The sequence below is a fragment of the Tyto alba genome, unplaced genomic scaffold, assembly GCF_018691265.1.
Source record: "Tyto alba isolate M040663 unplaced genomic scaffold, T.alba_DEE_v4.0 Super-Scaffold_7, whole genome shotgun sequence".
Classification (NCBI taxonomy): domain Eukaryota; kingdom Metazoa; phylum Chordata; class Aves; order Strigiformes; family Tytonidae; genus Tyto; species Tyto alba.
Window position 1 is genome coordinate 28464737 of NW_024881328.1, and position 14872 is coordinate 28479608.

The window sequence follows — 14872 nt, forward strand, 5'->3', positions numbered from 1 at the left end:
CCACTGATGCCCTGAGAACCCCCTGGGGCCTCTGAACTCAGGAAAAAGGAGAATGGCAAGACAGAGGATTAAAACAGATTATTAAATTTAACTACATCTTTATTGAATTGTGCATATTCCATTGTATAATGAACTATATTGGGTACTCTATAACGTAGTATTTTCTTTTGTCCTCTCCCATGCTTAAAAAAGTATATTTATACATATATTTATATATATTTATAATATGGCAAAGCTCCCCCCGACCTGAAGCTATCAGTCTAAGAGCTTTGATTTTTCTTTTTGGAAAGGGAAGAAGAGGGGAGGCAATCCCATTGAAAGATAAAATGTGCAATTTTCTTTTTAAAGCAGTAAACATGAATGTATTTACAGCACTCACTCAGCACAAGTTTGCTGCACAGACAGATCATCATTGCAATGACACTTTTTTTTCCTCACATTTGCATCCCCAGTATTATACAGAGTATCACCAGTGGCTGCTAACAAGTAGTATAAGCCATAAAACAAACTGCTGCTCCAGTTATTTCCTGGTCCACTGCAGTCCACTAGAAGGAGACCTAAGATTTGCAATTACAACTTGTGACAAAGCATTTAGTTTTCCTTTCAAAAGTACAAGCTGTATATAGTGCTGCACCAAGCCCGCAGCAGGGAGCCTTGGGCACAGGTTCCTTTGCTGAGGTGCCCCTGGCAGCGTGTGCCCAGGCACCAGCCCTGGCTGAAGGCAAGAGCTGCACAGGGGCTGAGGGCACAGCACTTCAGCTCCTGGCAGCTCTGCCTGGGGCGAGCACAGCTGCGTACCTGGAATTTAGCTCTGAATGTGTCTTTGGCCTCTTGGGAAAGGTGGGAGGAAACGATTTTCCACCGTAAGGGAACAGTTGGTTCAATTCCTCAGCCTCCTAAAAGACGAGTCATCTTTAAGCACTGAAATAAGGGGCAGAGGTGTGGCCGGAATCTCTCGCTCACCTTCTCACTCCTTTCCCTCACTAAACCCCTGCTGTGGGGGACTGTGCCGATCGCACTAGTTCCTCCTCTGCTGCCAACTTCTCCAGCTCTCCTCACCAAAGATACACACTTCTGATGAACAGAGAGCTCACCTAGTCCTTGCCCTGTCGAGTGGCTCAGAGCACCAAATAACCATCAACCCAACATCGCTTTTTCCCATGTCAGTGGCAGTTAATTTACATTGTGAGGGATAAGTGTGTGTTGGCCCCTCACTGGCAGTTTAGTGTCTTAAACTTTTCAAACCTAGACAAAGCCTGTGACTCCTTGGCTCACAGTGAGTGCTGACCCCCTGCAACATTGCACTGGTTTGTCAGTCTTCAGGGGTGGGGTTTTTAATTGAAGGAAAAAAAGAATTCAGAAAGGATGATTACTCAGCTTTAGTCAAACTTATTTATAATTCCAAAATAAAAGCTTAAAACCCACCAGCACATTACAAAAAAGTCTGAGAGAAACTATCCCTTGTAGTGTTCAATCCGCTCTGATGTGGAGCCTGCCCTGATTGCACGAGGGAATGCAAAGCTAGACACCAGGAGCCACAAACAGGCTTTGAGAAAACATCTCTTCCCCTAAAGAAGTAAGACTCCCCTCACCTCCAAACGAGGAGCACTGTTTGAACAAGTACATAGTCTACACTTTAACAGCAAAAAAAGAAAAACCAACAACCCCAAACTTGCATGGTCTGGCTGTGTCCCCGCTACTTTGTCAGGAATTTACATTGCTTTCCTGGAGTGCAACTGATGTTAACGTGACTCTGAAGTAATAGGCATAGTAAGACCCACTTATTATTTTGAATAACAAACTGATTTACCTGCAGTCGTACCGCTGAAATCACTTAGTTTTATGCAGTTTTCTGTAATAAGCAGGAAAATTCTCTTTTGCCCTTCTGCTGTTGAAACGGCACTTAAAGGAACCAATTAACAGTGGAAAAAACAATTTTAACTCAGAGGAAAACTGGCCACACTGTATCTCTGAGCTGATCCGAGTTATCTGGTTGCCTGAGGGCTCAGAACAAAGAAATTAGAAAACCTTTAAATGTGCAAGTCCAGAACAGTAAATCTTAAAATGCACTTGTTGAAAAAACTGCTCCCTCTCCCATCAGACCTGAAACCTAAAGGATCCAGGTACCTTCACTTTGTTTCCCTGATGCGTCAGTCAGTCGCTGTTGCCCTGCAGGAAATCTGCAGAGTAAGTTCTGGAGAGGAGCTCTTTGGCTTTGAGGTCACGCACCAAGTCGGAGCAAGCGGTGGTGGTTTGCTGCAGGAGGAAACCACTGCACAGGGCGAAGCAGGAGCTTTTCTCTTCCACAGAAAATAACAGGGTTACTTTTTGGTGAGACTTATGCCTTAACCTCCTCCCCCAACCCCAGGTTTTAAAAGACTGAATGGAACACCCCCCGCCTATCCACCTCAAACAGTTGGTTTAGAACCTGTGGGGTTTGGGCTTTTAAAATAATTTCTCCTCTCAGATTAGTGCTGATGTAAGAGCCGAGTTCTCCATTCAAAAGCAACTCCCCGAGACCTGAACTACAATGAGGGTGTCGGAGCCCAGCTCCCTGCTTTCCACACGCCTGTGCTGCAGGCACAGAGAAACCTGGCAGAACGGGAGGGGCCCTGCTGCTGCTCAGAGGTGGGTGCTGCTGCTGCACGGCAGAGGGGAAACGAAGACCAAATCTGGCACAGATCAACAAATGCAGCTGTATGCTCTCAGCTGCCCCTGCAGCAGCAGGGCTTTTCCCAGCACCCACCTCAGCAAGTGTCAAAGGCCGTATGCTCCATCACATCATTAGGATTTTAGGATCTAAAGCATCTGCTATCTTTGTGTCCAGAGTATGAAAGCTCAACTCTCACATGCTCCTTTTAATAGTGCCAAAAGGATTACAGCCCATGTTTGTAGCAGGAAGTTTCTTGCTGTGTGTCTGAGATCTGGCTCCTTTGTTTTCCGATTTAAATAAATATATAATGGTGCAATTACGAGACCAGTGCACGCAGAGAAAAATAACTTACTTGCAAATAAGGCATCAATATTTACTGTCACAAAAACAGTAAATAACACTGGAAAAGCAAGTTACAATGAGGGGTCTCCTAAGCTGAAAAGGCAACCAGGTTGTCTGACCCACACTGTAGCCACATGTCAGTGCTCATGCTCAGCTAAAAGAAAGCAGGCTCCAGCCACTCCCTACATTTCTGTATCACTACCGACTTAGGAAGTAAGTTGTAACAAAAAGGGATACAGGGTGCCACCTTTGCCCACGCTCATTCTTTTTGCTGCAAACTTAAAACTCCTATCTCCCTGCAAGGAGATAGCAGCCTGCAGCAGTAAGCATGGAATCGTCGTCACCCAACTTGGGCACAGGACAGTGAGATCAAAGCTCAAATGCCTCTGAAGAAGCTGCGCTCAAGCCATTGCTCTGCCGAGTCCAAAGCCCAGAGGTGCCCGCACGGAACCAACGAGAGGAAGAGGGCTGGAACTGACACACACCAGCTGAGCCGTCTCGGGGGAAAAGAAAAACAGACTGGGCAAGCAGAATTCCCTGACAGCTCCCACCTGGGAGCACACACTGCACCAGCCCAGATGCACCTTGCCAGGGAAGAGGAGAACACACGCACTCACCGTCCTCGGAAACAGCCGGAGGCAGGGCGGCACCTGCGCCCCCTTGGCTCCACCGCAGGGGACGAGCCCCGGGAGCTGCAGACAGTACAAAGCAGCAGGAGGACCCACGTTGAGAATTACAGCACCCGTGAATTGCAGTCTAGCTTAACAACCTCCCTGAGAAGTTATTCGCCAGCTGCACTGAGCATGCCTAAAATCAACAATGCAAATGCTTTTAAGGACACTTTATAAGCACAAAAATAGTAGAAACAAAACTTTGTGAACAATTTGAAAGATACAAAAAAGTGCCTTTCCATAGCAGTGCTTTAAAAATGCACACAATGGTATATACTCTTATTGCTCAAAAAAACTAGTCTGAAATATTAAAACAATTTCCAGAGGTGCTGAAACATATTTAAAAAAAAAAAAAATCATGACACAGGTCAGCAGACAGCACCATTAATTTTTCTCTTTTCACGATGCACTTATTTAAAACTATATAGTTATAGATGTGTCATTTTTCCTCTCTAATTAGCAAAGCTTTTTTTCCTATTCATAAATTATTCACAAAGGCATTTATTTTATTATTTGGATTTTTTTAAAAACACTTTATAAAATAAAGAAAAAAAGCAATGGGGGACACTGTCACAATATTTCTTAAATCTATTAGCCTGAATTCTCTACTGAGGGATTAGTTTACATCTTTTTTACATGCTCGAAGATACTGTCAGGTCAAGCTACGTCCTTTGTTTCATTCGTTGGGGGAAGGAAAGCATTTAAAATTTACTTTTGGAGAAGAGGTAAACAGTAAAATCATTTGCCATCTGAGCCCTGACAGTATCCCCGTGTGACGAGGGAAGCTGTAACAACTGAAGATGGGGTAGGTCCAGCCCAAGTACTGTAGCTACTTTACAAAAGTCATGTACTGCTACCCTGCAACGAACTCGCAGGATAGATAAGACTCCACCACCTGACCACAACCTCCCAATACTTGGGTAAGCCCGTACAATCAAGCTACTGAAATACAAGAAAAAGGACTCTAGTACTTGATCTGGTGATCGACTGTCAATCAGTGACAAACGAGAAATCCAAAGCAAATATGATAATCTATTTCCTACTCATGTGGGCCCTTAAATTAAATTATTAGCAAATGTTATTGCCTCTCAAGGTTGGTTGTTTTGTTTTGTTTTGTTTTTTTTTTTTCCCCAGTCTTCTCCCTTCACTGCTAGAAGTGCAACTTTGTAATTGACGGGTTTATGCATTGATTGCAATCTCTGGCAGGTCAAAGGAGAGAGATAATTCCCACTTGGCCTGAAATTATCACTCCCTTCTCTCTAGAAGGGAAAGTTTCCTGACAGTTCCTAATTATTTACAGACAATACTTTCTTTAACTGCTTCCAGCCACTTCTTTTTGTAACACCACCACATCTTACCAGGCACAGACAAGGTGAGACGGTATGCTGTCCGTGCTTGTGTGAGACCATAACGCTCTCTACAGAAACCTACCTGTGCATTCAGAGAAAGAATTACACGTACAAGTGCTGTATCGGCATGGCTCAGCCCTGTGGGTCGGCGTCGACTGCAGGAGTCCTGGCAGCTTTCAGAAGGGGTTAACACAAATAACTTCATCTTGAGCCATAGAAACAAATGATTGAGCCTACTATAACGTTAGAGTGCATAATGGATTGGAATAATATATATTTATCCTACTTACTGCACGGGCAAATAACTCTAAAATAATTTGTAGCGGTGTATATTTTTAAACTATTTGGAAGGGAGGGGGAGGCTCTTTATAGTATAAATATATTTCACTCCAGCCCACTATATATAAAATGTATTTTCTTCCTCAGAACATACTCATTTTCAGTAGTATTATGACCAGAATGTTTTGGTATGTTGCATCTGTACTTTCCAATCAACGGACAACGTACAGTGACTAGCAGAACGCCTCAGCTCTGCACCACTTACCCACCGCAAACCGCCAAAAGGTTTGTGGGTTGTTTTGTTTTTCTTCCTTTGTTTAAAGTGCCCCCTCATCTTCATCTCTGGGGTAAGATTTGACTAGTCACAGAGTCCAATTCCAGGTAATATAGTGACTGAAACAATAAATACGGTTCTACAAAAACATTCTGGTTATCTTCTATAATTGCGACGAAATATATCACAATATATTATATACCTACACTTATAATACATGCACAAACATGTCTCACGTGGACAGACACTACAAAAAAATTATCTCCCCCCCTCCCCTAAATGCAGAAAAAGTAAGAAAATGGGGGTTTGGTCCAATCCATGTGAAAGGTAAAAGAAATTGAAAGGGTAAGTCAATGCCTCCCTACTCACCTTTGCCAATCAAACACCAACACCCCCAAGCCCCCAGCTTTTTTGGCCTAGCCATGAAAGGGGAATGTCTTTACGTTAAGCCTTAGCTACGGTTTGAGATCACCTCTTTTGGGTGGGGCTAGCATCCACATCCCCACATTCTCTCCAGGCGCTCAAGATCACCCAGGTTGGCCGATCACGGAGCGGCCCGCAAGTCACGGAGAGCACCGGCCCCTGGGGACTGACTACCAGTCCCGCGACAGCTTGGTGTTCTGATCCCTTTTGGGAGGTGCGGGGGGCGGCCCCCTCCGTAACGTTGCATAGCCAGATATATGACCGCCCCCAAAGCTGCTGGTCTTCTGCTGGTCGGCCAGCAGCTCCGGCGGAGGCGGAGGCAGGGCCATGTCGTCCATGGTGGCCGTGGGCTCTGCTCTGGACATGCGCGCAGAGGAGAGGGAGCCGTGCCGGGTGATGGATTTCCGCTGCAGCGTCCGGTTGAGGTCTGCCAGGAATCCCGGCTGAACGCTAAGGCTGGACTTGGGTGAAGTGGGCACTTGAGGGCCAGCTGACCCTGGTGGCTCTGCGACCTCTGCCTGCGTCAGTCGAGTGCTGTCGTTCCGCTTGGGACGGGTGGGTGGCGGGGCTTTTTTCACAGATGGTTTGGACCATGCCTGAGGCTGGGGATTGACGACGGCGACTTTTGGGGAGGTGCTGCCTGTAAACACGGACGGGATCTCGACTGGCGGGAGAGGAAGATCTATTTCGGGTGGTGGCGGCGGAAAGTCTGAATCAGATGGCGGGGAAGGGAATTCAACCACAGGTTCCTTCCCAGACGCGCCCAGAGCAGAAGCCTTGGCCGGGATCCCTCCTTGCGGAAGGACAATGGGCAGGCTCACCCCAGAAAGGTTGAGCTTTCCTGGCTTTGGAGGGGCTGCAGGAGGCGATGACTCCTTGGAAGGAGACCCTGAGGGCTCTGGTGGGTGTGCAAATTTGCTGACAAGGCGGTCCACTGAAGGTCTCTTGGACTCGTGGTACTCAGTGGAGCTGGTGGACTTGATGCTGGAGTTTCGCTGAGGTGTCGGAGGTGGTTTCTTCCCTCCAGGGCTTGATGTCTTGCTGGTCTTTTTGACTGGAGACCCTGATTTGTCAGGGGGGGGAGAACCTGCAGAGGAAGCTGGGGAAGGAGGTGGAGGAGGAAACACTAAGCTGCTCTCTGGCGGAGGAGGGGGGAAATCTGGTGAGGGAGCAGAAGCAGGCTGCCATTTGGGCTTTGCCTTCACTGCTGGAGGTGACTGCGGGGCCACGCTCAGTGGCAGGGGTTTCAGAGGCTGGGGCTCAGCGGCAGGTGGGGTGGGAGGAGGTGGGAACTGGCTAACTATCTGTTTCACCACCGATGGCACCGGGGACTGAGGGGATGGAGGGGGCTTCACAGAGAAGCTCTGCTGCTTTGGGAATGTTGGGGGGGGAGCGGGGCCAGGAGGGGCTGGGGGCAGCGGAGGCACCTGTGGAGAGGTGACACTTGGTTGTTTCTTTATTGGAAGGGGCAAGGGAGCTGGCACAGGGGGGGGCGACATGCGTGATCCCTGGCGATGCTGCCTTCCCACTAGGCTGTGGGGGGAGAGCTGCCATGAGGGGCTTCGGGGGTGCCTGGGGTGGGGGGGGGGCAGGCACAGGAGGAGGAGGTGGTGGCAAGGAGGAGGTGGCAGCGGCCTGGCTTATATTTGGTTGAACCTGATGGATTTTGGGGGGCGGTGGCGGCGGCGTGAACTGGGGCACAGAGGGGGCACAAGGTGCCGGCTTCAACTGTGCCATGGCAGAGCCTGGCGTGGGGGGAGGTGGGGGAGGCGGGGGGGGCGGCATGACCCCGTTGGGGGGCACCAGGATCTGAAGCTTTCCTGGGGGGGGGGTGGGCGGGGGGGCCTGCTGTGCAGCAGGAGCTTTGGAAAAGGGCCCACCTTGCTGGGCAGCGTTCTGCAACCTGGTGATGGTGCTGTACTTGACAAACATGGTGGCGGGGGAGCCCGCAGAGTGGGCGGCCTGGCTGGGAAGGGGGGGCGGGGGTGGGGGAGGGGGGGGGCGGGGGAGGCGGGGGAGGGGGGGGCGGCGGGGGCAGCGGTGGGGACGGCTGTGATGCTGCGTAGGGGGTCGCCACTTTTGTCTGCGGGGACACAGGAGCTGCGACAGACAAGAAGGGCCGACCCGCAGGCTCCATTCGGGCCTATTGGGGAGGGATTTTTAGTGAAAGTGGAAAGGGAGAAAAAGAAAAAGAGAGAGAGAGGGAGGGAGGGAGGGAGGGAGGGAGGGAAGAAGACAAAGAGATTATAAAGTCAAGGTCTAAATGTGCCTCATTAAAAATTCGGTGGCAGATTACAGCATGCAGGAAGTATTAGCAGAACACTGCAGCAAGAGACAGTTCCATACACTGGCAAGCCTGGACCATGCAGTCTGGTGGGGCAAGCGGGGAGCAGAGCTGGCAACAAGCAGTGGAGCCAGGTCTACTCCAGGCTAGGCCGAATGCCAGGGAGAAAATACACCAGGCCTTGACACTTCTGCGGGGCAGGCAGCTGTACCCAGTGAGAATCACTGGTCCTCCTCCGGGCAAGTATAATGACCCAAACAGAGCGCTCCCCAGAGTGCCACAGGCCATGACAGAGGACATCAGGCAGAGCAAGAGACACTGAGGACATCTCCTCAGCTCAGTAAGACTAGAGTTAAACCACACATGGCCTCTCAGAACATCTGTCAAGCCTTTATGTTGGTTAGCTCAAAGGCCTTACTCTGGTGGTACAAAATGCAGAAATCCTGAACTGCTCCAAAACAAGTGAAGAGCAATTTTTATGCAGGAATGCTCTGATATTCAAGACCAGCAAGGAAAAAAACATGAGGAAAAAAGAGGGAGAACTGAAGTTTCCTAGGAAAAGTTCCCCAGAAGGAAATATTTAGAGATCTGAAAAGAAAGTTCACTTGAGAAAAGCTTTACATGCAACTATTATGTTAAGCAGAAAAAGAAAGACAGGGAAAAGCTGACTAAGGGAAGGAGCAATGGGAAAGCAGCAGGCAATGTTTTAGTCTAGTCCTTGGGTTCTGTTTAAGTCAAATTGTTTCTTTAACATTGTAAACCTACATTCCTGTTAAAAATTAAACATGTAATTGCATCACTCAAGTTCATAAACATCCTCCTAATACAAAAGTGGTTTGGCTACAAGCCAAGTTATGAATTCCACAGTGCACAGCACAGAAACATGCATTAGAAATGCAACACCAACATGGCAACCGATCACACTGGGAACCTACACTTCATTAGTAGATACTTTGCCACAAATTAGCCCGGTTGTGCTCATTTGCACTGTATGAGCAGGTTTGCATATTGCTTTGTTCTAAACACAGGTGCACAGAGTTTCTACATATACAGAAGAACACCAGAAGGATTAGAGTCATGAACAACAAACAGTGATTCACAACACACATGGGGTGTGCCTCTATCTGTCACATCAGGTCTGGAAGGCAAGAGTGTAACAGCTCTGGAGCTAAATCAAGGTGTTCACAGAACAAACCAGGAGAGAAATTTTGATCTCTTGCAAGTGTTAGTCTGCAAATTACCATTCTCTCAATCACCAGGTTAATGAATTTTCAAGTAGCACCACCTGACCTTAACTCTGCCCTGTATAAGGCACCACGGGTGTGCTGACCTTAGCTGTGCTGAGCTTCACTTTTGACACCTGAGACAGCAAAAGGCAACGGGGGAAAAATAAAAGCCGCATAACATAGAGGGAGACCAAGGCATAACAGAACAGCTATCCCTGTATGGCAAGACCTTGGAGATTTCTGAATTGGCCACTTAAAGCACGCACAGCGAGCACACATTGTGATGCCCGTTTAGCATCCCGTTTGAAATAACATGTTCAAAATCTGACGAGCAAAATGAGACAAAGAGATCTTCACCACCCAACTGTGAATAATGTCAACAGATGAATAAAGTAGTCTTTGGGCCAACAGCAATCTTCCACAATATGAACTGAACAGATCACATGCATTTTGGGAAAGGTGATTTTTTTAAATCCCAGATCTGTTTGAAGCACAGAGGCATTTTCCTCATATCCATTGAAGACAGTAGTTTCCACGGTGAGAAAATTAAACACTCAGAACAGGGAAAAGAATATTGTCCATCTCAGGAGGGGAAGTCCCTCCTACCTCCACAGGATCAAATGAAATTTCCACAACCAGAAACACAGTCAGTGATATTTTGTTTATAGAAGAACCTTATGAGAGATCACTGTCCTTGTTTGTCTGTATAACTACGTGATGTCCTTCTGTGTATCTTGAAAAATTACTTACTGCATTCTATCAATTCATATTTGTAACATGACTATCTGGAACTCTCAGAAATGCTGTAAAGAACACTATTTTTTTAAATAACCACTATGCTTTTTTTAGGCTGTTTTTCCTAAGAAAATGAGCTTTTGCAACTGAACTGTTTGCCACCTCTCTTCCTAAGCCAGTTGCTTTTGGATTGGTTGGCAAATTTCAGTCAAATATGACAGACAGCTAGAAATCCCAGTATCTTTTCAACTTCAAGAAATTGTTGTGAAGTTACTGGCACCTGGTAAGCGAGGGGAAAAGCAGGCAGAACTCACCCATTTTACACTTGCTGAGCAGTTAGCCGCCGGCCAACCAGCACAACACCCTGTCTGGCTGGCCAGCCTCAACGTCATCTCCCTGCTGAGCCAAGGCATGCTCTGTTGTGCCCTGCTTGCTGAGGCGGATGACACAAAGGTGACAGGGAAGAGAGCTGTTGCAGAAGAGGAAGGGAAATGCTGGACAAGTCTCCGTTAATTCTGCCAGTTGCAGCAACCTGCTCACATGAACTTCTTAAGGCAGCTTTGTCACCAAAGCACGGTGGAAGAACTACCTCTGAACTATCTGAAGAGTAATCTGCCTAAACCAGTATCACTGCAACTACCTTTTCATTCAAATTACAATTTTTTTCAACAAGATTGTTTCCTTTTTTGCCACACAGTTTTAACATTTTCCACTGCCAGTCTGATTTATTAATTATTTAGGTTCCTCGGACCAGACCTGTACAGGATAAAAAAAGCATGTACCATAGTTTTGCTACAAGTAAATTTGTCATAAATTTACTCAATTATAATTTTACACAGTTCATTTAATTTGGATTCTTTGGAAATTTTAGAGCAATCCATTCATCTGTGTTACACATGAGGAAGAGAAATATACCTTTTCTTGCATTTGTGCATAGAAACAAATTCAAATTGATGATATCTTTAAACATGGATAACCCTCAACAGGGAGCAGTCTGAATGTTTTATTTTTAAAATGGCTTTAATTGGATAACAAAAATTCTGGGGGTTTATTTAAATGAGCAATTGCTAGCAGCACTATGGACTCAAGGACAACACTGACCCAATTGTGGTAAACTTGAAACTTTTCTCTAAAAGCTCATAGAGAACAGCAGCAAGATTTTCACATTAAAACCACAACTTTAGGAAACAACAACATTACAGTTCTGACAGCAGTACTCTTCCACCTCTGTTGGACACATGTTAGACAGATTCAGGTGCCCTTTTGCATCTGTCCTGCTCCTGCAGAAATGGTGCACCCTGTACACATACAAAAGCCATCTGCTGATGAACATGCACCAGCTGTTGCACTCATGCAGTAGAAAATTTGGATCACAATTTAGCAAGCTACATTCCTGGGCTGAGTACTACGTTACTATTAGAATCAGACAATTTCCAAGGCAGCAGGCACAGCAGAAAAGTCACGAATCCCAAAGGATGCAGCCATGTCAGTTTTCACATTGTGCCATGTGTGCTTTCTTATTTGAAAATGTGATGATGTGTCTTATTTTTAGTTATTTATCTGATGCATCAGTGCCAGGTGTAGTGACCCATGATTTAGTTTTAAAAAGCTTCCTCCTCTAGCTTGAACCTGGGGTCTGGGGAAGATTCAAAATTGACAGGAGTGAAGATAGATTCTCACAGCATCCTGCCAATGTACTTCCACACAACAGCTGCAGTTAATACGGACATCACGGCTGCCGAGGAACCTGAAAATTCCTTTGAGCCTAACAACAAAGCAGCTTAAGTGGCAATTCTGCTGTGTTTGGCAGTATTCCCCAAGAACTACTCCCAGTCAACTACCACAGAAAGAACAGAAAACTAACCAAACCACAACAGACCTGAGCCCTAGGCTTCAGTGGGTTAAAATCTCTTGTATGTCTCTACCAGCAACAGGAGATACCAAATTTGCTTCAATCCACAAGTGCTGTCAATTTTAGTACTTTTGCTTTTGATCACATATATGATTACTGTTTCCGTTTCCAATAATATAATAGAAAACATTAGAGTAAAAACTACTGGAGTACTTCTTAAATAGATATATTTGCCTTCCGGACTCAGTTACTCACATCCTTACAAGGGAAAGATGTGGCTAGATAACTGGGTAAAGATCTTGGTGAAAGAATTTCATTCAACTTGTTAACAGCTGATCTTTTTATTTTGTCTTTATTCAACATTAATAGGACTATGTGAAGGGCTGTATCATGCCTTCAAAGAACAGAGGGCTTCTGTGCACACAAGTAAAAGCAAGAACAGAAGGTCCCAGGGTTGAATTCCCTGAAAAAAAGTGATTTCTGCAAAGACAATTATATGGCAGTGTATGTCAATAACATCAAGTAAAAAAGAGAAGAAATCCCACTCAAGACAGAGGTGGAAGAGGTATCACTGTCTCATACATTCTGTTGGGCGTTGGTTCTCAAACTAAAGTCTTCTTGTTACCTTGCTGGATTCCTCCAGTTGAGTGCCTCGTTTCCAGGCCTCGGAGAACATGGAGCTGACAATGCTTTGGGAACGGACATGTCCAGCTGGCTGGGTGTCAGAAACTCCACTGTCAGACTGATTAGAATGATTTGATTGAGATTCTGTTTAGAAGAAAGTTAAAAAACAGTTAGCATATGTTTTGGAATGTAAGAGTAAAGTTAGTGAGCTTCTAATGCAAATCTGTGTGGCGTTTATTGGTCACACTTGTTAAATATGTCATCCCACCAGAGGACATCGTTCCAACTACCACATAAGCTCTAGCTCACGTCCAGGCCGTTGCTGTCTGGAAAACAAAACAGTGCAGCAGATCCCTGGTATTAACCAAATCTGAAGCTCCCCAAAGATGACAGCATGTCAGATATGATGCAAAGTAAAAACACACTACAGTTGTATAGGTTCTGAAACACCCAACAGCTCCTGGACTTTGGGAAAAGCCTCATTTCATGCAATGCATGCAGCCTGCTATCCCCAGCACTCTTCCCAGCCAACCTTAGAAACAGACACTGCACACAGGCTGAGGACAGGCAAACCACACTAGCTGAGGCAGTAGTCTGCTTCTGACTGCTCTGTTCCTCAGGGGAAGAAAAAGAACCATGTGCATCCTGCAACTAGCAAACACAGATGATTGTTCTGGGTCCACAGGCTATCTTCAAAAGACAGCAGCAGCCACTGCCAGACCAATTGATCCAGCCTGGCACCTGCCTTATCTGTAGTGCCAAACTGTCCTGGAGAAAAAGAGCATTGAGGCACAGGCTGGACTGCAGCTCTGGCAGAACATACATAGCTGGTGGGCTGTGGCTCAGCTCCCCACAAGAAGAGAAACTATCAGAAAAGCACCCAGCTTGGATGGAGAAATTGTCAGTAACCAAGAATTTACACTACACCTGGCAAGCTGTGCCACACGGCTGAAAAAAACATGGTGCCTTCCCAGTTAGGCAGAATTTTCTTCGCTCATTCTCACAGGTTACTTTCTGAACCTTTCCAATTCAGTAGCATTACTTCCTGACCTGTATCTGTGATGGACAGAACACTTTCACACAACAGCCTGTTACAAGAAAGAAACTTGCCCCCGAGGGTTCAGATTAACCTGGCAACGTGTCAGCTCTGAACAGTGACATGAGACTACATAAACCATTCATCAATTTTTAAACTGATATGTGCTACAAAGAAACAGTCCCAGTCCTGCTGAGAAGTAAATAGGAGCATATTACTGCAGGCACACACAGTTTGACACCGGAACAGAAAGAGTATTTTCAAAGGTTGTCTCTAAAGAGATTGTTTGGATCTTTGCCTTTGGGCAGGGACTATTTCTCATATTCCAATTTCAACCATTTCAGTCAACAAAAGCAGTTTAAGAGCTACACACACACACACACGTTCTATGCATCATTAAAACATACATTTGATTTCTTTTTTCAAATAGGTGAAGATAGAAGCATCGGGAATTTGAAAGGAACTTTCCTCTTCTCCGTATCACAAAAAACATTCTTTTGTGGAGGTTAACAAAAAAAATACTATATGTTCCAAATACATACACCACTGTAAGTAATATAATAAAATAGTGTGTATATAAATATGTTAAACATGAAGTCTATGCTTTAGACTAAACATAGCATAAAACACTTTGGAGAAACAGTCCATTTCCTGCAGTAGTCTCTCCTGAGGTCTCCAGATAGCAGATAAAAAAGGTAATTCATTCTTTCTATTATGAGATAGATCACATTATTACCTGGCAAACTAGACGAGCTGGAGCCTGACTTGATACTGGAGCTAGACAAGGAGGTCCAGTCATATGCCGACTCTGTTCTCTTCAATGCTTCCTGATAGTTCATGTATAGTTGCTTCCCATACTAAGCAAAATGACAAATAAATTTAACAACTGTATATAGGCTGTGTACCCTTTTGAGACTGTTGAGCTCCACCCCTGGCTTCTCTATTCCACCTTGTTTCCCCCCAAAGAGAAAAAACAGGCCCTTCATTAAGGAGCTCGGGCAACATTAATTTTTTATTAACAAATTGCTGAAAGAAAGAAAAACAGTTTATTTATGTTAGAAGAGATAGCATCAAGCAAGAAATCGGCTAATGAATAAACTAAACCAACCTCAGGATCTTAGAAA

At 45.6% G+C, this 14872-nt stretch overlaps 1 protein-coding gene across 1 annotated transcript in view; it reads right to left on the minus strand.

Annotated features, from left to right (window-relative positions):
• Positions 1-81: 81 nt before the first annotated feature.
• Positions 82-14872, minus strand: part of RAPH1 (Ras association (RalGDS/AF-6) and pleckstrin homology domains 1) — a 101677-nt gene continuing 86886 nt past the window's right edge. The window contains 5 exon segments of the mRNA XM_042784388.1: positions 82-7481; positions 7483-7992; positions 7994-8134; positions 12714-12856; positions 14485-14605. Coding sequence (XP_042640322.1) covers positions 6162-7481; positions 7483-7992; positions 7994-8134; positions 12714-12856; positions 14485-14605 — 2235 coding nt within the window. The 3' untranslated portion in view covers positions 82-6161.